The sequence below is a fragment of the Nannospalax galili genome, unplaced genomic scaffold (assembly GCF_000622305.1).
Source record: "Nannospalax galili isolate Female #2095 unplaced genomic scaffold, S.galili_v1.0 scaffold390, whole genome shotgun sequence".
Lineage (NCBI taxonomy): Eukaryota > Metazoa > Chordata > Mammalia > Rodentia > Spalacidae > Nannospalax > Nannospalax galili.
Window position 1 is genome coordinate 598705 of NW_008330777.1, and position 21064 is coordinate 619768.

The 21064-nt window shown below is 42.6% G+C and overlaps 1 protein-coding gene and 2 pseudogenes across 6 annotated transcripts in view; 1 reads left to right on the plus strand and 2 right to left on the minus strand.

Moving 5' to 3' along the window:
• Positions 1-16639, minus strand: part of Csrp2 (cysteine and glycine rich protein 2) — a 29549-nt gene extending 12910 nt beyond the window's left edge. The window contains exons 1-2 of one of the 6 annotated variants that reach the window (XM_008851999.3): positions 16249-16639; positions 2574-2686 (exon numbers count right to left, since the gene is read on the minus strand). In XM_008851999.3, coding sequence (XP_008850221.1) covers positions 2574-2685 — 112 coding nt within the window. In that variant the 5' untranslated portion in view covers position 2686; positions 16249-16639. Of the gene's footprint in view, positions 1-2573; positions 2687-14695; positions 14715-15636; positions 15836-15855; positions 16005-16248 lie in introns of those variants that run through there. The other 5 variants (XM_029555543.1, XM_008851991.3, XM_017803007.2 and 2 more) reach the window with 5 other exon arrangements.
• LOC103749497 lies at positions 8484-11022 on the plus strand (annotated as a pseudogene).
• A 3661-nt stretch (positions 16640-20300) lies between the features above and the next one.
• Positions 20301-20813, minus strand: LOC103749502 (annotated as a pseudogene).
• Positions 20814-21064: the final 251 nt, after the last annotated feature.

Consider the following 21064-nt stretch of genomic DNA (forward strand, 5'->3'; position numbering starts at 1 on the left):
AAAAAAAAGGTTTTAGTCAGCAGAGGCGTGTATGAGGAAAAGTAGAACTGGCCAGTAAAGAAGGTGACATTTAGTAAACACTGGCTATGCTATGGTGCCTCCATCCTGCTTAACCTCAAAACAATGGCAGCAATTTCTCAAGTATTTGCATTTCTCATTTCTGCTCTTTCATAGTTACAAGCCTGTTGAAATGTAGATTCTTTTTAAAAACACAAACATGACTGGGCACAGTGGCGTAAGCCTTTAATCCCAGCACTCGGGAGGCAGAGGCAGGCGGATCTCTGTGAGTTCAAGGCCAGCCTGGTCTACATACTGAGTTCCAGGACAGCTGGGGCTACAGGAAGACCCTGTCTCAAAAAGACAATAAATAAATAAATAAATAAATAAATAAATACTGTAACTCCAGTTCCAGGGGATATGATGCCCTCTTCTGGCCTCTGAAGGCACTGCACAGCCTGGGTGCACTTACATACATGCAGGTAAAACACTGATACATGTAAAAAAATAGAAGTAAGTTTTTTAAAAACCAAACATTTAGGGGCTGGAAAGATGGCTCAGTGGATAAGAACACTGACTGTTCTTGCAGAAGCCCCGGTTTGAATCCCAACACCCACACAGCAACTAACAACTGTTTGTAACTGTAGTTCAAGGGAGACCTGACAGCCTCTTCTGTCCTCTGTGGGCACTGCACAACACGGGTGCACTTACCTACATGCAGGCATAACACCCATACCCATACACATAAAAAAAAATTCAAAAAAAATATCTGATATCAAAATTTAAAAAAACACACACACACAAACATTTTAAAAAGTCACTAATTCTAAAAGAAGCAACAGTTCAAATCTGAGGAGCAGTGGCTACTAGAGATACACAAAACACATGTAATTTTTCTTTTAGTAGCTACAATTGTATTAGTTTCTAGTTGTCTGTGAAGTAGTCAAATTATAAATAAGTCCAGATACCTTGAGCTGGCACTTATAGAAAAAAAGACAAGCCAAATTTGAAAGAGGTTTTTTCCTGAAGATTCTTTTTTTCTCTTTTTTTGGTCTTTTTAAGGCAGGGTCTCCCTGTGGCCCTAGCTGGCTGGCCTAGAACTCTCTATGTAGACCAGGCTCGTCTTGAATTCACAGAGATCTGCCTGCCTCTGCCTCCTGAGTGCTGGATTAAAAGCATGCACCACTCCTGGATCTGAAGATTCTTTCTTTTTTAAAAAAATACTTTATTAGCCGGGCATGGTGGCGCATGCCTTTAATCCCAGCAGAGGCAGGCGGATCTCTGTGAGTTCAAGGCCAGCCTGGTCTACATAGTGAGTTCCAGGACAGCTGGGGCTACAGGGAGACCCTGTCTCAAAAACACCAAAAAAACAATATATATATATATATTTTTTTTTTTTAATTTTATGAATATGAGTATATTGTTTCCATGTAGGTAGGTGCAACTGTGTCATGCAGGCCTTGCAGAGGTCAGAAGAGGGCATTGGATCCCCTGCAACTGGAGTTACAGATGGTTGTTAGCTGCCATGTAGATGCTGGGATTTGAACCCAGGTCTGCAAGAACAGCCAGTGCTCTTAACCTCTGAGTCATCTCCAGCACCCGAAGATTATTTCTTAATGAAAGGAAATTTGTTTTTAAAATATAGCTTCTTAGAGTAATTTCACTGTATAATGTTGTAAGGCAAATCTGCATGGATGGATCCTTCATTAAAGACAACTGTATCCTTTGGATTAAGATGATTATTAATGCTGGGTGTGATGGCGCACACCTTTAGTCCCAGCACTCAGGAGGCAGAGGCAGGTGGATCTCTGTGAGTTCGAAGCCAGCCTAGTGTACAAAGTGAGTTCCAGGCCAGTTGGGGCTACAAGGGACGTGACCCTGTCTCAAAAAGACCAAAGAAGATTATTAATGAAGAGCTTTCTCAAGCAGCTAAGCTACAGCTCTGAAAACTTTAGACTTAGTGTTCTGTGAAGAGGACTTCTTTTATTGCTTCTCTCATTAGCAGGCATTTACTCCCCAGAACACAGGTGTTGCTTTATGTCCTTCCTGTCTACATGAGACACCTATAAACAGTGGTCATCCCCAGTGTGCTTGTGCTTATGTGGGCCCTAGATATCCTACAATCCTTTCTCCCAGATTAAGAATACCAATAACCAGGAGTAAATGATCATTCAGTACAGAGAAGAGAAAAACTGAGCTTCTAAAGAAACTAAACTTACTTACAGACTCTGAATTTCAGTTCTCATTGTGATAAGAAATATTTCATAAAGGATCCCAGCCAGGAAGAGAAAACTGGTGGATGAAGAGCAATTTACTTACTAAAAACAAGCCAAACCCTTAGGGTGTGCCAGAAACTGTAGTAGTGCCAGACTTCCTAACTGCCACAGAGCCCTCACTAAAGCAAGGTAACAGAGCCAAGGCCAGACAGCCAACATGGAGGCCAGGTGTCCGAAGACACACAGAAACTACCCCCGCCTCTAAAATAATCTTAGTTGGCAAAACTATCATTTCTAACAAGGGTAACTAGCAGCCTTTTCCACCCACTCTGTGACAGGCGGAGTCAGGGGGATACTCACTGCACAGAAAGCAGCAGCGGTGGAAGCTCCTCCCATCACACTGCACCTCCTCGGCATGGTACACAGTCCTTCCGCAGGCCCCACACTTGTTTCCACCGCCCCAGACAGGCATTCTGCAGGAACAAAGGATGCATTAGGCTGCCCCTGTGCTTGTCTTCAAGTTCCCTGGAGGCTGTGTGAACCCAGGAGACAGCTGCAGACCTTGTTTTCCTTATGAACTACTCAAACCACATCTTTCCAAAGGCCTGCCTTGCTCCAAAAGAGCCTCATCTCCTCTCCCAAATTACAGCTCTTGCATTAGGAATCTGGCTTGTCATGCAGTGTCTTTCTAGAAGACAAAAGACTAGCATTCAACAGAACAGCGCAGATCCCCAAAGCACAAAACAAACTAAACCACTAGAATCGACAGGAGGTAACAAAGTAGAGTGGAAAGGCAAACATGGTCCCCTCCCATCCCTCAGTCTTAATGAACCGTACTCAGCAGGAGATCTTACATTGAGTGGAAACGTTTGCTACATTCATTGTACAGTCACTAAATTCATAACATTTAATGTACACAAGCTATATATGACAACTTTTCTTCCTAGAAAGTATGTTGCCTTGCAAGAACACATTTTATATGTGCCTGCTAGACTTATGCCCAGGTACAGCAGACTGTGGCTAGTGTAACTGCATGCACTGAGCCTGCTGTAACCACAGCAAACACCCGTCCAGATGGCTGCCATGTAAGCTGCTACGCTTCACTAACCTGAGTCCACTAGTCCAGCCAACAGTTGGTTTTCCCACTCTCACAGGTCTGTCAGGCCTACAGAAAATGCTACCAAGTTCCCTCCCAGCAACATGAGCCGTCTGTAAAAGTATGTAGGGACAAACTCTGAATGTAGTCTGATGTGATGGTGGAGCTGAAGTTTAAATCCCAGGCTATCTTACTGGGATGGAGGGCCAACATTTTCTAATCTCCCTTAACAAATTGGCCTCCTGTGGCAGTCAAACTGCCTGATTTCTGAATGCCAGCGTTATCAAGTGCCTCAGCCAGTACACCAAGTCAGCCTGCTCAAGGATGCTGAATCTGTAGTGCCCTGACTGGTATCTATTGAGCCATTGAAAGAACCCCTTTCCCACGACCCTTTTCAGACTGCCCTTTTGTGAGTGGAATGTGTGGCCTTGCCTACCAAGCCTCTGGATATACTGCTTGGCTCTCTGTGCTGGATAGCTTTAGTGTCAACTTGACACACCTGGGTTGAGGGAGCCTCAACTGGGGAATTGCCTCCATTGGACTGGCCTATGGCCATCTCTGTGGGGCGTTTTCTTGATTAAGTGATGTGGGAGAGCCCAGCCCACTGAGGGTGGTGCCACCCCTAGGCAGGTGGGCCTGTGTTGGATAAGAAAGCAGGCTGAGCAGGGGCCAGGGGAGCAAGCCAGTAAGCAGCATTCCTCCATGGCCTGTGCTCCAGCTCCTGCTTCCAGGTTCCTGCCCTGAGTTCCTACCTTGGGCTCCCTGATGAATTACGACCTGGGAGATGTAAGCTGAATGAACTCTTTCCTCCCCAAGTTGGTAGTGGTCAGAGTGTTTTGTCACAGCAATGAAGGACAAACTAGGACAGTCTCTATGGTTATGAAAGCTGACAAGCTTTACCAATGCAAACATAATTAAAACAGATACAAATGCTAAGGTAAAAAATGAGAATCAATCTTTAGCATAAAAAGAGGATGAATTCCCATTCAACCACAGGAAAAAAAAAAAGAGATTCTTCAATATTTAACATAAAAAGAGGTAAATTCTCAACCGGGCGTGGTGGCATACACCTTTAATCCCAGCACTTGGGAGGCAGAGGCAGGGGGATCTTTGTGAGTTCGAGGCCAGCCTGGTCTACATAGTGAGTTCCAGGACAGCTGGAGCTACAGAGAGACACTGTCTCAAAAAGACACAAAAAAAAAAAAAAAAAAAAAAAAAAAAAAAAGAGGTAAGTTCTCATACAACCCCATGATGGTCCAGAACCCAACAATTTCCCGAGTCCTTTCTGGAAGATTTAATACACTTAATTACTACAGTGGTACCTTGTTCCTCTTCTGATAATACCTCTCTGAACCTCCATTCAGAAAGACATGGGGGCAACCACCTCTTCGTTCATGTGGTTTAGAAATAACTAGTTCAAGCCAAAATTTAGGCAAGCATTTAGAAATCTGCTGTAGTTGTGAGTGTTGCTTGTCCCCACCAGAACTTATGTTGGAACTTATAATTCCTCTATGTGACAGACAGCATGGTGGGACCTAGTGATGTGAGATTCTAGCTTCATGGAGGGTGTGGCTTAGTTACCACAATAGAAGGCTGTTATAAAGCACCCTATCCTCTTGTCTGTATAGATACTCCTGCTTATCCTTCCACTTTCCTACCACTACTGGAGCATGTGGCCCTTGTGGTAATCTTGGACTTCCCAGCCACTAGAACTATTAGCCAAAACAAACTTCTTTATAATGTAATCCAGCCTCAGGTGTTCTGTTATAGCAAAAGAAAATGGACCAAGATAAAGCTTTTATATAATTTCATGACACAATGACCAAGAGCATGTGTGATCAGTGTACTCATCTTCTTGAACTAAGAGTCAATTAGTACTTCTCTTTCAGAAAAACCTGATCTTTTGCTGTGTGGTAACAGGCTATCAAAGGGACCAAGAGACCAAGGAAAGGCAGGCAGATCCAGGACTATACAAGGTGGGCTTATGGACAAAAGCAAGAAAGGAAGGACCCTATACCCCAAGGCAGGAGGAAGGGGTTTATATGCTGGGCTAGACAAACATGGGCTGTGGCCAACCAGAATGTATCTTGCCCTTCTCAAAACCACCAGCACGTGGCAGTGTCTGTCAGGAAACAATCCAGGCATCTTAGTGTCTGTTTATCCTATAGGAGTTTGGATTGCCAGGGTCATTTGCTGAGCAAAACAGAGTACAACCAACATGGCTTAGTCTTGTCAAGCGGGATTCCTACAAAGAACTTCCACACACAGCTTGAAAGCACTGATTTCCATGGTATCAACACTATCCAACTTGCCTGTTTTATGCTGCTATAATAGATTGAGACTGAATAATCTGTAAAGAACAGAAATTTATTTCTCGGAGTTCTGGAGGCAGGAAAGCCCAAGATCAAGGCACTGCCAAGTTTGGTGTCCGGTGAGGGTCCCTGGTCTCTGCTTCCAAGATGGTGCCTTGATACAGCAGCACTCTCCTCCCATGCAGAAGTGGGAGAGACAGAAACTCACTCCCACTTTTTATAGTATTAGTCCTCTTAGTCCTAAATTTCTTCTACTGGGCCCTTCTACTTCCCAACACTGTTGCAGTGGGGATTAAGTTTCAACATGAGTTCTGGAGGAAAGTTTTCCAAAGATCTACTTCTATCCAGACAGGAACAACATCATTCCACAACTGTCACAGAGCTTGCTGTGAAGGCACCTACTCCAGCTTTCTTCCTGGTGTTCCATCAATCTTTTACTCCCCTCCCAAAAAACAGGTGCTCCATTTAAACTTGGACTGAAACTTGTGCCTGACTGTAAACCCAAGACACAAAGTCCCAGCTCTAACAGACTGGACTGGCTTGAGTATTGAGTACTGTTAGTGACATTGACTGACATTGCATTCAAAGTTACCCATGTTCTGCAAAGCTCCTGGATGCAAGAGACATCTGCTGGAGACTACCTCACAAGTCCCAAGGAAACCAGAGGTCAAGGCCAGGCCTGTAGATAATGACATTGCAAATACTTGTACTAAATCCCAGCCATTAGCTGGAAAGATGGTTCAGCAATTAAGAGCATATGCTGCTTTTGCAGAGAACCCTAGTTCAGTTCCTACCACCCACGACCATTTACAACTACCTATAACACCAGCTCCAGGGCACCCAACACCCTTTTCTGACCTCCTCAGTGCAGTGCACTCACATGCCCATACCCCACCCTCCACACACATATACAAGTAATTAAAATTAAAATATTTTTTAAAATGTATTCGACTATTGTGGGAGAACTATTATTAATGGATTTCCCATCACTGACATTAAAAATAAGTTATTTAATATCAACCTGTAGCTTTCTTTGCTCCTGGTATCTTTTTCTTAAGCAAGTCAATGAAACAGAGCTCTATCAAGCCAAGGTTAGATTAGGTTGTCCTTGAATAACATTCAAAGACATTTCTAAAAACTTAACTGTGGCCACTTTATGATGTTCCCTTTTTTGCCAAAAAAGAACAATCTGGAATTTATTTATTTATTTTTGGTCTTTTTGAGACAGGGGGTCTCCCTGTAGCCCCAGCTGGCCTGGAAGCTATGTAGACCAGGCTGGCCTTGAACTCACAGAGATCGGCCTGCCTCTGCCTCCCAAGTGCTAGGATTAAAGGCATGTGCCACCACACCCAGCTTGGAATTTATTTTTTAAGGGGGGAGTATTTTCCCTTCCTGTAATGCAGGGTTACTTTAAATTCATTTGTAAGTCCATTCTTAGTCTACTGTGCATGTGACACCAGCCAAATTCAAATATTTCAGAAGAGTTTCTGCATAACGTTTTCTGTAATACAGGCAACATTATAATGCAAAGAGCACCCTCAGGAAGCTTTGTTTTTAGGGCAGATGATGGGTAGCTGTAGTTAGATGTTCTTTATGTTCTTTGTTTTGTTGTTTTGTTCATGTGAACTATTTCATGATGGAAAAAGGAAAGGTAGATAGGTAGGTTCCTTTAGACAAATTTGCAACTTTGAGCTTTGTCTTACAAATGGGGAAAGGTAGTTCTCACTAAATAGAGATAGTGTAAAGATAAAATCAATAAGAAAGTCCCAGAACAACCTTTAAACAACAGTTGAAGAACCACAAAGTAAAGAAAAACCCTAGCTTATGAGTCACTCAGCCCATTTTTCCTGGAGCATTAAAATGCAGTCCCACTCAAGGAGTAATTGTCTAAAGAAATGAAGTTCAACTTTACACTCTGAGGCTGACGCCCTATAGATGTTTCCTGAATTTGGCAGAAGGACACCTGATAATCTTCCACTTCTGTCACTCTTGGCATTGCTGTGCATATTTTTTTAAAAATGCAAGGCTTCATTTTTCCTCCAAGCCTTTGGCCACATTACTCTACAACAGCTGCCATTAATCACAGCAGACTGGCTCTGCACTGAGCAATCTGGGCTGCATGCCTTTCCCCAACCCTATGCCTTCATTTCCAGAACGCTAAGAGCAAAAATAAAATCCATCTTTACAAAGTTCTTGCAAAATAGGCCAAGCACTGGCTTATTCCATTTCTTAATCTTGTTCTTGAGTTTTAATATAACTTCCAGAACTAGAATTTATCCACTGCACTAGATTAAAGTATTTAGTCTACAAGCCAACATCTATGTACAATCTCGCCTTCCTGCTTCACCCCAGTCTAAAGTACCACCCTAAATCCATAAGACTTACCCTTCTGAGACATGACTAGTGATTAAGTCATTCTTCTCTAAGTAACTGAGACTTGCAAAGTAGCCACGTGGGTCAGGTCATTCTATTAGAAAATGTAAAGGTCTGAACCCATCCATTCAAGTGTTCATGTTCCCATTTAAAATTTTAGTCACCTGATCTGATAATAAAGGTTTGGCTTTGACTCTGTACATAAACCCAAATTTTAAATGATTCTAGACACTTTTCTTCCACATAAGTCTTTGTCATTACACTAGAAACCTGACTATCATCCACTTTCTCAAAAGGAGAAATTCTTACAAACCAGTTTCACCTTTGAGTAACTAGTTAAAGAATGTAACCTAATGTAATGGTTTTTGGCAAAACTTGGATTTGAAAGCTGTAGTTAGCTTTATTTCATGCCTATTCTAAAATTTTCTTTTCTTTTGATAAACTATCTAAATCTTCTTCCCTTAGCCAGTGAATGTAACAGAACCAAGGATGGACCCTTACTTAGTGTCTTGGTGGCCTGCTACCTATTCCTCCTGGCTCCTCCTAATGAAGCCACGTCATCAACCTGGCCTTTCAGACAGTTCAGCACAACAGCAAAGAAAGAGCATAAGTAATGTAGTCAATTCAGTGGCTGCCGTTTCCTTCACATAAAATGACTACTACAGTTTCCGTAAAATGAATACTAGAGTTCCTTCTTCATAGAGCTCTGATACTTTGGAAAGATGATGACTGCACAGCAGACACTCAACACATGATAGTGTGTGACATCATTATGTGCATGTGTGTGCATGTTGCTAGAGACTGAACCTAGAGCCTGGCACATGCTAGGCAAGTCATCTACCACTGAGCTACTGAGCTACATCCCTAGCCTTTTTAAAAAAATTGAGACAGGATCAGCTGGCCTTGCACTTGTACTCTTCCTGATTCAGCTTCTACAGTAGCTGGGATTACAGGTTAAACCACCAGGTCAGGGGAAAGCTTATAAGCACTGCATAATGGTCTATTGTTTATGAAGCATATCCTGGGCTGAAGCTATACCTCAGTAAGCACCTGTGTATTATACATTGAGACTCAGGGTTCTGTTACCAGCATCACCACCCCCCCCCCCCAAAAAAATAGTATTGTAGGCCATATACTGTATATTGGTTTAGGAGCTGAGGATAAAAGAATTAGGTTAAGGGCTAGAGAAATGACTCAATGAATGAAGTGTTTGCTGCACAAGCATGATGACCTGAGTTCAGATCCCCGCATCCACATAAAAAGCCAGGCATAATGGTGTGCCCCTGTATTCCTGGGGGAGGGCAGGTGGAGGGAGATGAGAATCTTAGCCAGTCCAGCTAAAACAGTGACCTCCAGGCTCAGTGAGACCTTGACTCAAAATAAGGGGTACAGCAATAAAAGAAGATATTCACTGTCAACCTCTGGCTCATAAACAGGGCTGACAAGCTGGTTTGGATCTGAGTTTGGATCTCCAGTACCCACATAATATTTGGACACAGGAGTATGTGTCTGTAACCAGTGGAGACGAGGAACCCTGGAACTCACTGGCTAGCCAGTCTAGTTGAATCAATGAGCTCCAGGTTCAGTGATATACCTTGTCTCAAAAATAATATGGAAGTTGGGCACAGTGGCACACACCTTTAATCCCAGCACTCAGGAGGCAAAAGCAAGCGGATGTCTGTGAGATCGAGGCCAGCCTGGTTTACATACAGAGTGCCAGGCCAAATGGGGCTACAAGGAGACGCTGTCTCAAAGAAGTAAAAAATAAATAATACTGTGGAGAGTGATCAAGGAAGACATTCAGCATTGACCTCTGGCCTTCACTTGCATGTGTACACATATGTTACCTGCACATACCCATGTACATACCAATATGAACATGTACATGTGCCATACACATACAAACTATAAAAACAAGTAACAGCATGAGTTTAATTTTACAGAGGTGGCAAATGGTTTCATCTTGCAGATCCACTGATTGTATTTCTGAACTATGTTGAGGAAGACTGAAAAGTTCAGACCAGGTTCTAAAGATTATTATAAGTAACAATAATTGAAGTACACGTGCTGCTCTTATCAAAGTCCCTGGTACAAAACAATGAATGTGGAAGTTAGAATGTAAAAGACTTCAATCTGTGCCTGCTGGAAGATGTAGAGCTTAGCTTCTGCTCCTCTTCTCCAGCCACCTCTGCCACCATGCCTCCCTACTAAGACGGACTGTAATTCCCCTGGAAACACACAGATGTCATGATTGTGAAAAACAGAAGAATATGTGGCACTGGAGGTTGTTTAGCCAGCATACCCTTACATCAGAACAAAAGCTACTTTTAGTTCAAAATCCAGTCTACAGGAATCTGGGGTATAGGTGTTGCAACTCAGAAGGTAAACTTGAATCAGATTCCTCTTGGCCGAGACATGCATAGTCTGGTGATGAGAAATGATGGAGCTCTGTGCCATAACAACGAAGAGAAAAACGGGCTCCAGCAAACAGCCTTCCTGAGGAGGGAGATGTGGTGGCTATTACATATGACTATGTAGAATTAAATGTATATTTGAATGGAAAAAACATGCACTGTCCAGCATCAGGTATACGAGGGACAGTGTATCCAGTTGTATATGTTGATGACAGTGCCATTTTGGATTGCCAGTTCAGTGAATTTTATCACACTCCTCTACCTGGTTTTGAAAAAATATTATTTGAGCAGCAGATCTTCTGAATGTGTTTGTTTTGGAAACCTGTACTTCTGCACTGTTACACAAGTGTTTACTGCTTTACCTGACCTATAGGTAAAATATATTAAAAATTTGCTTCTTAATGTTGTCTAAGGAATCAATGTATTCATTATACCATACAGAAGTTTGATTTAAAATACTTATGCATTATGGTAGGAAAATCAGCATTTTTCACAATTTATTTAATCTTATTTAAACAAGTATAACCATGGGTTTGATTAACAGTATTACTTGGTAACATGTACATGAATATTTAAAGGGAATTTTTCTTATATTAAATATTTGTTTTGACATACATGTAGTTGATTTTTTGTTATTCTGAACTTTAGACATCATTAACTATTTAAATCTGTAATCAAATAATTTTTTGTATCCTTGTCCTTTTTTTATATAAGAAAATGACAGGAATTAATATTACTGGCAACTTATTTTGCCAATCTCTTTCCTATAGTAATATACTACTTCTTAAAACTAAATCACTTCTGTTGTTATGCCACTGTTTTTGATTTGCTTCATAAAAGATGACATTTTAGTAGTTGTCATGCATTTTGTTGAAGATCATCCAGTTGTGTTTTCCATACCAGAGTAAGGAGTGATTGATTGTGATACAGTGTACATTGGTGGACATATAGAAGGGTATGATTCTTTAAATTTAATTGAAAATATTCGTTTAAGGATTTTTTATTTATATGTATGTTTTCTGTAAGTAGTAATAAAATACTAATTAATATTCAATACTGTATTAAAAGCATTCCTATTATTTTGTTAATTATACAATAAATTTATTCCACTCCTGATAATTAAAAAAAAAAAAAGACTTCGATCTGAAAGCCAGTTACCACCTCTGTGATCCAGGCCAAGTTCTTAACCTGAGCCTCAACTTCCTGAACTGTGATTTGGAAATGGAAGGGAATCAGCTCACCATTGTAAGGATTTAATGAGATAGCACGTATAAAGTACCTGGAAAAATGCCAGCAATTACACAAATGTTGGTTTCCTTTTTCTTCAGGAGCACTACTGGGCCTGGATGGATATGGCACCAAGTTCAATTATTATGTGACTGTGGAGGTCACATATCTGCAAAGCCATGAACCTGGCTCATGTTTTGAAGCTTTCTCCAAAACTCCCCTGATTTTCTGCCAAGAATATTAAAGGTTGAGACCATGCCTATCACTGAGCGTTCTCAGCCCTTGAGTTCCCATGTTACAGGCACAGGAATATATTCCTGCCCACCTAGTCTTCATTCATGCAACAAAGCTAATCTCACACTCAAACTGCTACTTTTCAGCAGTAATAAGCTCTCTACTTCTCTCTACTAACCTAAGTATAATCTCACCACCAAGAGAGAACTCCTTTCTACCTAGTAAATTGTGTCTACCTCTGCCTCCCCATTTTAACTAATTGTATCTTGTTACCACAATGCCTTCAACAAGAGTACAGCAAAATTCCTGACACAGATTTGGAGTAGCACCTGCCAAGTTACATATTGTAATTAAAGGCAACTTTGCTGTAAGCTTAGTAATACTGACCCCTAACATATGCCACAGCAATCTGCAATCTGTGCATCCTCCCAGACATTTCACTATTCAAACAATGTAACACACCCACAATTTCTACATGGAAGTCAGATCTGGATTTAAATGCCAAGGTTCTTGTTTATTTGGCAAATGATCAAGGGTGGTTATTTGATTTGCTAGTTTTATTTTTTAAATGAAAATAATGCATATTTGTATCATAAAGCAGTTCTGAGATTAAACAATATATGCAAAATACTTATAATACTGTTTGGTACATAATAGGAAATAGTAGTTACAAATATTTCTATAATGTTTCCCATATCGATTTATGTTAAGTAGTTTATTAATTTAGTCAACATAACTGAAATAGGCATTACCATTATTCCCATTTTGTGGATGGGGAGCCTAATAGAAATATTAACTATGAATCTGAATCAAAATTTCCAACTCAGCTTAGAACACCAATAAAACTCACCGCCAGCCACAAAGACAGAGTGGTCCTATCATCTATGGCTATTACGCAGGCTCTTTTTGAGTATTTGCTATACTGGAATCAATTCTCTCTTCATTTTCCTCTTGTGAAGCCACCAGGAAACCTTTTCTACAGTTAACTGTCAAGTCCTTTAACCTTCAGGGATCATAATCTGCCTAATCTTTTATTATTAATCAAAGGCAATTAAGTACTGTTGACACAAAGAGATCATAAAACCTCAAGGAACCTGCTATCCTTTGCAAATGATTCACAATATACTAATGTTGGTTCTTCCTCTATGAATTACAACAATAAAATTTAACAATCAGAAAGTATGCCTTGCAGGGCATAGTGGTACACACCTTTAATCCCAGCACTTGAGGCAGAGGCAGAGGCTGGTGGATCTCTGTGTGATCAAGGTCAGCCTGCTGTACATAGCGAGTTCCAGGTCAGCTGGGGCTACAGGGAGACCCTGTCTCAAACAAAAAAGAAATGAAATTATGCCTTTCTTCTCTACAATTTGGTCTGAGAAATACTCCTCTAAATCAGAATTCTTACAGTTAAGAGCACTGACTGCTCTTGCAGAAGACATGGGTTTCATTCCTAGCACCTACATCGCAGCTAACAAACATCTCTAAATCCAGTTCCACGGGATTTGACACCCTTTTCTGACCTCAGCAAGCACTGCATAATAAAGGTGCACCTACTTATATGCAGGCAATACACTCATCACATAAAAATAGATAAAATATCTTAAAAACATTTAAAGCAGGGATTGGCGAAATGGCTCAGTAGTTTAGAGAACTGGTTGCTCTAGCAGAGGACTTGGGTTTGATTCCCAGCACCCACATGGCGGCTAACAACCGTCCAAAACTCCAGTTCCAGGGGAATCCGACTCCCTCTTCTGACCTCTGTGGGCATTGCATGACATGGGTGCACTTACATACACGCAGGCAATACACTCATACACTTTAAATTTTTTTTTAATTAAAATTAAAAACATTTTGGGGGTGGCACATACCTGGTAATCCCAGCTACTTGGGAGGCTGCGACAGAGGATCTAAATTTCAAGGCCAGTCTTGGAAACGTTGTAAAACCTTGTCTCAAATGAAAAACAAAAAGGACTGGGCTGTAGCTCAGAGTACTTGCCTACTATTTTTGAGATCCTGGATTCAATCCCCCCTACTACTAATACAGAACAAATAAAAACTCCACATTTTAAGAAGGGGTCCAGATATTTCACAAGACTATAAAGAGATCTGACACAAAAACAGAATCTCCATCAGGAAGTCAAGGCCCAAAGGAGTATGGAGATCCCCAACCAATAGAACCCAAGAGCTGGCATGTAAACATCAGTCCAATCAATGACTGAGCCTTGGGGAGGCCTGTGAATAGCTGCAAATGGAGAAGGTAGGCCTGGAGAGAAGATCAGGGAGATGCTGGTTCCAGCTCTTCCCTAAAACTTTCACTGAGAACCACTTCAGAAAGTGCAGAACATGGTCTAATCACAGGAATTCTGCCCTAGTTAGGCTGCACTTTGGACATCTACATTTCTTACCACCCAGCAAGGATGCTATTGAACCCATTTCACAAAATGAAGTAACAGAGGCCTCAACCTGCTGTGCCTCCTCTCTTTCAGAAGGCTCCTGCTCTCCACAACACGTGATTCATTTGTAACAGAACCAAAATTAAAGACTGAGATCTCCATAGCTACTTAGTACTGCTTTAAAGCACAGCCCTTAGCATATTCCAGTATGGCTCTAACTTTTGAACACATTAGGAGGAATCTGTTAACTATGATAAAACTTTGGATAAAAATCTGCTAACAAATATCTACTGCTCAAGTCAAATTAAAGTTGCTCCCCACAACTGCACCATATTTGCTCCTTTCTTCTTCTATCAGTTAACCAGTTGTGTGGCCTGGTCCAACCATATTCAAGGCAACCAAGCAGTGTTTCAAAGACTCACGGGATGCATACCTTTATGGTAACATGATGTAACCAGCACAGAGGGGAAGGAGCCCTGGGAAGTGATGGAAATGATTATCAACTCCAAGAGAATGGTGCAGAACAGAAGTACTTCACAAATACCGCTTGTATGCAGTTTTGAAATTATGTGATTTCTTGTAAGATCCACCAGCTAACTCTTGAAGAATTTGAGTACAAATATAATGGAATTGTGATTTTCCTATATGAATTAGTGGCTTTTATGTAAGTAGAGATCCAAAGTCAGTAACTGGACTATTTTCACTGCCCAAGTTAAAAAATTACATCATCCTTTTTTCTGTATTGAAGAGCATTATTTATACAGTAAAAATGTGCGTGGTATGCAGTCCAAAAAAAAAAGGTCAAATCTTTGAGTGATCTTTTAAACAAATACAGTTCAACATCCTGATTTCCAGTAGGGAAGAGGTTGGAACACAGGTTTGGAGTGCCCCCGCCCCGCCCCGGGGAGGGGGGGATGCCTACATAGAGCGGCTGAATCCAGCTGTAAACTCAGGTTTGGACTTTCAAGACCTGTTGCAGAATTTCATAACCATGCATTCTTGTATCCCTGTTTGTATCTGAATGGTGGAAAGTTCCAGAAAGAGCTGGAAATAATCAACTAGAATTTCTCTGTGGTTTCTTCTACATTTAAGATCCTGTGCTGGTGGGCAGGGACCACCAAACAATGGGATTGCCTGGAACTCTGTTCCACAGCCGAGGAGGGACTGGGGTTGGGCGGGCTATGGAGCCGCTCACCTCCTCTCAGAGCACCGACCCAGCTCCGGAGGTCGGTCCCGCTAGGCAAACACACTCGGAGCCCAGAAGCCCCCGGCCGGTCGCAAAAAGGAAATCAGCTGCCACGAGAAATTCCAAAGCCCGCCTTTCCCCCAGTAGAACGCGATTCGGGAAACGAAAGGTCTCATGGGACTATCTACCTGCCTCAAGAACAGGGATTCCAGCGCAGGGCCGGCAATGGTAGCGAAAGCAGGTGTGCTTGGGACCCGTCAGCGGGCCCGAGGCTGGAGGATGGATGCGGAGCACAGGATGGGGCAGAAGGGAGAATGACAGAGACGGCGGGGCGGGAAGGTGCCGAGGACCCGGAGACCGGCGTGGGCCGGAGGCCTCAGGACGAGCCGCCCCGCGCTCATACTCACCCGAGTGGGAGGCGTGAGCACGCGGTACGGGCGGAGCTACCAAGGCCGGGAGGAGGGAGCGCGCGGGCAACCTGGGAACCCCGCGGGCGCCCATCGGCGGCGTTTAAATACCCATTGTGGGCGTGGCCTCACACGCCCCGCCCACCGCTCTGGCCACGCCCCGCGGATTTCGCGACCTCTACCGCTGCCTGTGTGAGGGTGAGGCCACGGGTGGCGGGCTCTGGGCTCCGGTCGCGGGACAAAAGACTGGCGTCCCGCCTCTTCCTGTGGCTTCGCGCGTCTGCAGCTCCCGGAGACTCGGGAGCGCTCCTCGCCGTCCCCGCCGTCCCCCGTCCCCTGCCCCCTGCCCACGAGCTTCCCAAGCCTCAGGACCCGCGGAGAGGCCTTCTTTACCTGGGGCGGGCCACCGACCTTCCCCCGGGCGCCGATCCCTAAGGGGCCGCCCTGGGCCCGCCGCGCCCCGCCACCGTCTCCTGGAAGTCCAGTCGACTGGATGCGCTTCCCTGGTGCCAGATAATATCTGGTCGGATTTCCAGTTTCTGGGACTCCGCAGCTTTCCTGTCGTTAAAGAGCCACGTTCCTTTTCTAGACTAAACAAATGACGTTATGAAAACGCCTCATTCCCCAAGTGTTTTGCTTTCCCCACCACTCATTGATGAGTGGGAAGAAACCCACAACCCACGCAGAAACCTGGCGCCAAAGGGCGGTGGGTTTCGGTTTGCTGTTGTCAGAAAAGCCCAGGGAGGCGGATTCCCTAGAAAGGATCTAAAACCTGAGCTGAGGGTGATTCATTGTTTTAGATAAAAAGGAATATAATGCCGTAACTGTCTGGTTCACAGTCTAGGCCTTCTGTGCCTGTCACAAACCAATCATCTCTTCCATCCAGAGCGTCCCAACACCCTCCTATTAACAGGCTGGGTTCCTTAGAGTGGGGAACGTTGTAATATGCCTCCACCCACCAGATGCCAGTAAAACTCCTGCCCTCACGTATTGTCTATAAAAAAACTTTCACTGACTTTGCCAAATGTCTTGTTTGGAGGATGGCAGGGTTAAGAAGCTCCTCTGGGGTGTATGCATGACAAAGTACAGACGTGGCTTATAATATTGTTTTATTCTGTATGCAGTCCAGAATAAACTCATAACAGCAGCCAGATTCTGTCCACTGAGGACTGTACAAAAGCACGAAAGTAGTGATTGACATCTCCCGAGGTTGCGGCAGGAGTCTGGAAGTGCTGGTCCTGCTGTGGGCTTTTCTAAATATGGACATTCTTACTTTTCTGATTCCAGTCTGTCGCCGAGGCCCTACATTTGCCTCAGCAGCTTACTGTACTTCATTCTTCTTGGGTAGGTTTGTTTTTCACTGGCGGAAACTAAGTAGTTATGTCCTGTGAATACTGGTTTCAGCAAACCATTGGCGTTTTTCTGTTACCCTTGAGATGGGTTTAGAGTCTTTTCCTGGAAGGGCCTGCAAGACCTGGCTGGCTTTCTGTCAAGCTCATTTGCTCCTAAACTCCATGGCCACATCTTGTCACGTGGAATGAAGCTTGTTTCCGACATTAAACTATTTCTTCTGTCTGTTCTGTGTATAATTCGCAGTGAATCTGGAAATGGTGTACATTTAATTTTAAATGTATGAATATTTTAATATAGTGTATTATTTAAATATTTAAACTTAATTGTGAACATTTATAAACTCTAAGCTGTTAAAGTGGTGGTAAGAAAAAATGACTTTAAAGTTGAACATGTGGTTTCAACATACAGCTCTCCAACTGCTGTTGCTTGGGTCTACAATGTTCCCCAAAGGTACGGGTGTTATAGGCTTGGTCCTCAGACCTTAGCGCTATTGGGAACAGGTGGAAGCTTTAAGAAGTGACCTAATGAAGGTCTCAGCTCATTAGGGGTGTACCCTCAAAGGGTTTACCAGATCCTGGTCTCTTCCTTCCTGTCTGTTTCCCAAGCTGCCTTGAGTGGATGGAGTTTTCTTTGCTCCATGTTCTGGCCTATGTATGATGTGCTGTGCTGTTTCATTCACCACAGGTCTAGAACTCTAAGCCCAAACCTTCACTCTTGTTTCACCTGCTGGGAATCAAATCTAGGGCTTTCCATGCGCTAAATACATGCTGTACTGCTGAGCTTCAGCACTAGCCAAGCAGCGCTCAGTCCCCTAGTAGCTTTGTGAACTTGGCCTAAGTATTTAACCTATTTCACTTGTTTCTTATCTGTAAAAGAATACTGCATACCTTGTAGGATAACAAATCACATGATGTATGGTAAATGCCAAGCACAGCACCTGGCCCAGGGTAAATAACTCAGTAAAAGATGATTGTTATGTTAGGGATGGCTATCTCAATAACCTTTTCTGCCTCTTGAGAAAGAAATGCATATTGTACTTTGCTAATCACTCATGTTGCTTTCCTGAGGGTTTGGTAGTAAGAAGGTATTAAGTGTTCTCCAAAACAAAAGTCTCTAGCAGAAAAAACTTGTGTGACTATAAAGGGGCTACTGGGAGAAATTTGCCTTCATTGATAAGAACAAACCCTTCTTTACTGTCATGTGTTTCTAGTCTGTTTGACCCCTTGTCAATAGGCAACATTGAAGGTTAAATATGTCTGAAAGAGTGTGTCCTTTTCCCACTCAAAACACACACTATCCTTGTAAGAACTTTGTTTTCTAGAACCTATCAACCAATTATGAATCAAATTTCTCTGTCAAGGTCGTTGTCCTAAGGAAAGTCGAGCCAAGATTGCTTTTCTTCATGACCTGTGTCTGAAGCTTAGATTTTTCAGATGTTTTTATTATATTAATTTTTTGCCACTTTTTTTTTTCGTAATTCTGGATCAGATGACTGTGACTAGAAACAAGGCCTCTTTATCTTAAGGCAGAGCATTCCTTCCTAGAACCAGTGAGGCTATGAGGAAGAGGAATTTTTTAGTGTATGTTAAATAAAGGAGAAAACTTTTCACACAAAAAGAAGCAGTGGCTTTATTTTATTGCTTAGTCAAGATTTAGTAGCAGTGGCGGGAATTATAAAATGTTCATGCACAACCCTACTACTCTGATACATTTTCTGACAAAGAAAACAATAAGTTACATATGCTTAAAATCTGAACGATTAGAGTATCTTATTCTAGATATTTGTCATAGGCTTTTCTTTAATCTTCCATAGACTTTTAAAAATTCTTTAGTATTTTTATTTTATGTTTATGAGTATATTGCCTTAACGTAGGTAAGTGCACCTATGTCATGCAATGCTCTCAGAGGACAGAAGAGGCCATCAGGTCCCCTGGAACTGGAGTTACAGACAGTTGTTAGCTGCCACGTGGGTGCTGGTATTCAAACCCTGGTCTTCTGCAAGAACATTCAGTGTTCTTAACTGCTGGGCCATCTCAATGTAATTTTTTAAAAGTCCATATGTATAGCTGAAGGCTACATAACAAGAAACAATGACAGGAAATACCTTCCTTTGAGTTGTTGGCCAGGGTGGCCCAAAAGACTCCCAGACAGTAACCCAGAATAGAACTGGGAAAATGAACAGCAGACCCCATTATTATTTTTATTTTATGTTTATGAGTATATTGCCTTTATGTAAGTAAGTGCACCCATGTCGTGCAACACTCTCAGAGGACAGAAGAGGCCATCAGATCCCCTGGAACTGGAGTTACAGACAGTTGTTAGCTGCCATGTGGGTGCTGGGATTCGAACCCTGGTCTTCTGCAAGAACATTCAGTGTTCTTAACTGCTGGGCCATCTCTTCAGCCCCAATCTTCCATAGACTTTTATTCCTCGTACTTGCTTTTGTTCTTAACCAGGTACTCTTTCATCAGTAGTTACAAATTTCCTTCTGTAGTGTTGTCTTTTATTACCATAAATTTAATGCTTTCTTTTAGGCCAAGACTTTTTAACTTTCCTAGCACTGTGTATGTTTTATTTTTTTTATTGTAGTGGAGTTTTTCTAGCTCTACCATTGTGAGAAGGCAACTCATTTCATCTGTGTTACCATAGTCCCCCAAATGCCCAGTATTACTTTCTGTTATTTTCAAACAGGACATCAGCTTCTTCATTTGCATTCACAACTCCCAGGCAACATTATCTCATCCATCATCCACCATGTCTCAGATTGTCCATTTTCTCCCATGTTTATATTCACCATCTCTGCTTGGAGGGACACGTGGCTTTCCTACACACTATCTTCTTTGACTGTTTCAGTGTTTGTTGTTGTTTGCTACTATTTGGTTTGCTTTGGTTTAGTTTTGAACCAGGTCCTGTTGTGTTACCCATGCTGATCACCTCCTGGGCATAAGAGGTCCTCCTTAGCCTCTCAAATGCTGAGACTACAGGTATCTACCATCATACCTGGCTTACTCTGGCATTCTTGTTTTGGGGGTTTATTTTGTAAGTTGGAAAATAACATTTTATTGTGTTTCGGGGATTCGGCTGGCATCTGCTCAGATTTTCTGGAACTGCTTCTTGGTGCCAGAAGGCCTGTTGGCCTTAAACACCTTGAAGTGCATGGTCTTGTTTAGGGGCCTGCACTTGCCCATGGTGACGATGTCACCTATCTGCATGTCCCTGAAATCGGGGGGGGGGGGGGGGGGGGGCAGGTGCACACATATGTTCTTGTGATTTTTCTTGAACCCATTTTACTTTCAGATGCAGCCCCTGAGGATGACAATGGTCCTCTGTATCTTTTGGACAGGATCCGCCCTCTGATGGAGACATTAAAGGTGAAGGGACATTTCTTGTCTATGAAAGTGCCCTCAATGTCCTCTTTGGGTGTCTTGAAGCCTAGACTGATATTCTTGTAATATGGGGAGTGTCTCCTTGCTAGTTTCTCCCAACAAGATCCTCTTCCTGTTTTGAAAGAGGGTGGGCTGCTTTTGGTAAACATGATAGGCCTGAATGGCCACCATCTTCCTGGTAGCCTGAGGAAAAAAAGCATTCTGGCATTCTTTAGCCATATTACCTTGCTTTTCAACTTCTGTTTCTGCTGCATCCTTTCTGCTGCATCTGAAAAGATGACAAAATGCTGTCTTCTTTATATTCTAAAAAGCCGACCAATGTCCCTGACTCCTGTACTAGTTATTTGTAGTCTCTTCTCTGTATCCATTCCTCTTTTTCCCAGAGGCCTGGTGTCACGGTTGGCCTAGTTTGTCAACTTGACATTCCAGGGAAGAGGGAACTTCAATTGAGGAATTTCCTCTATTGGATT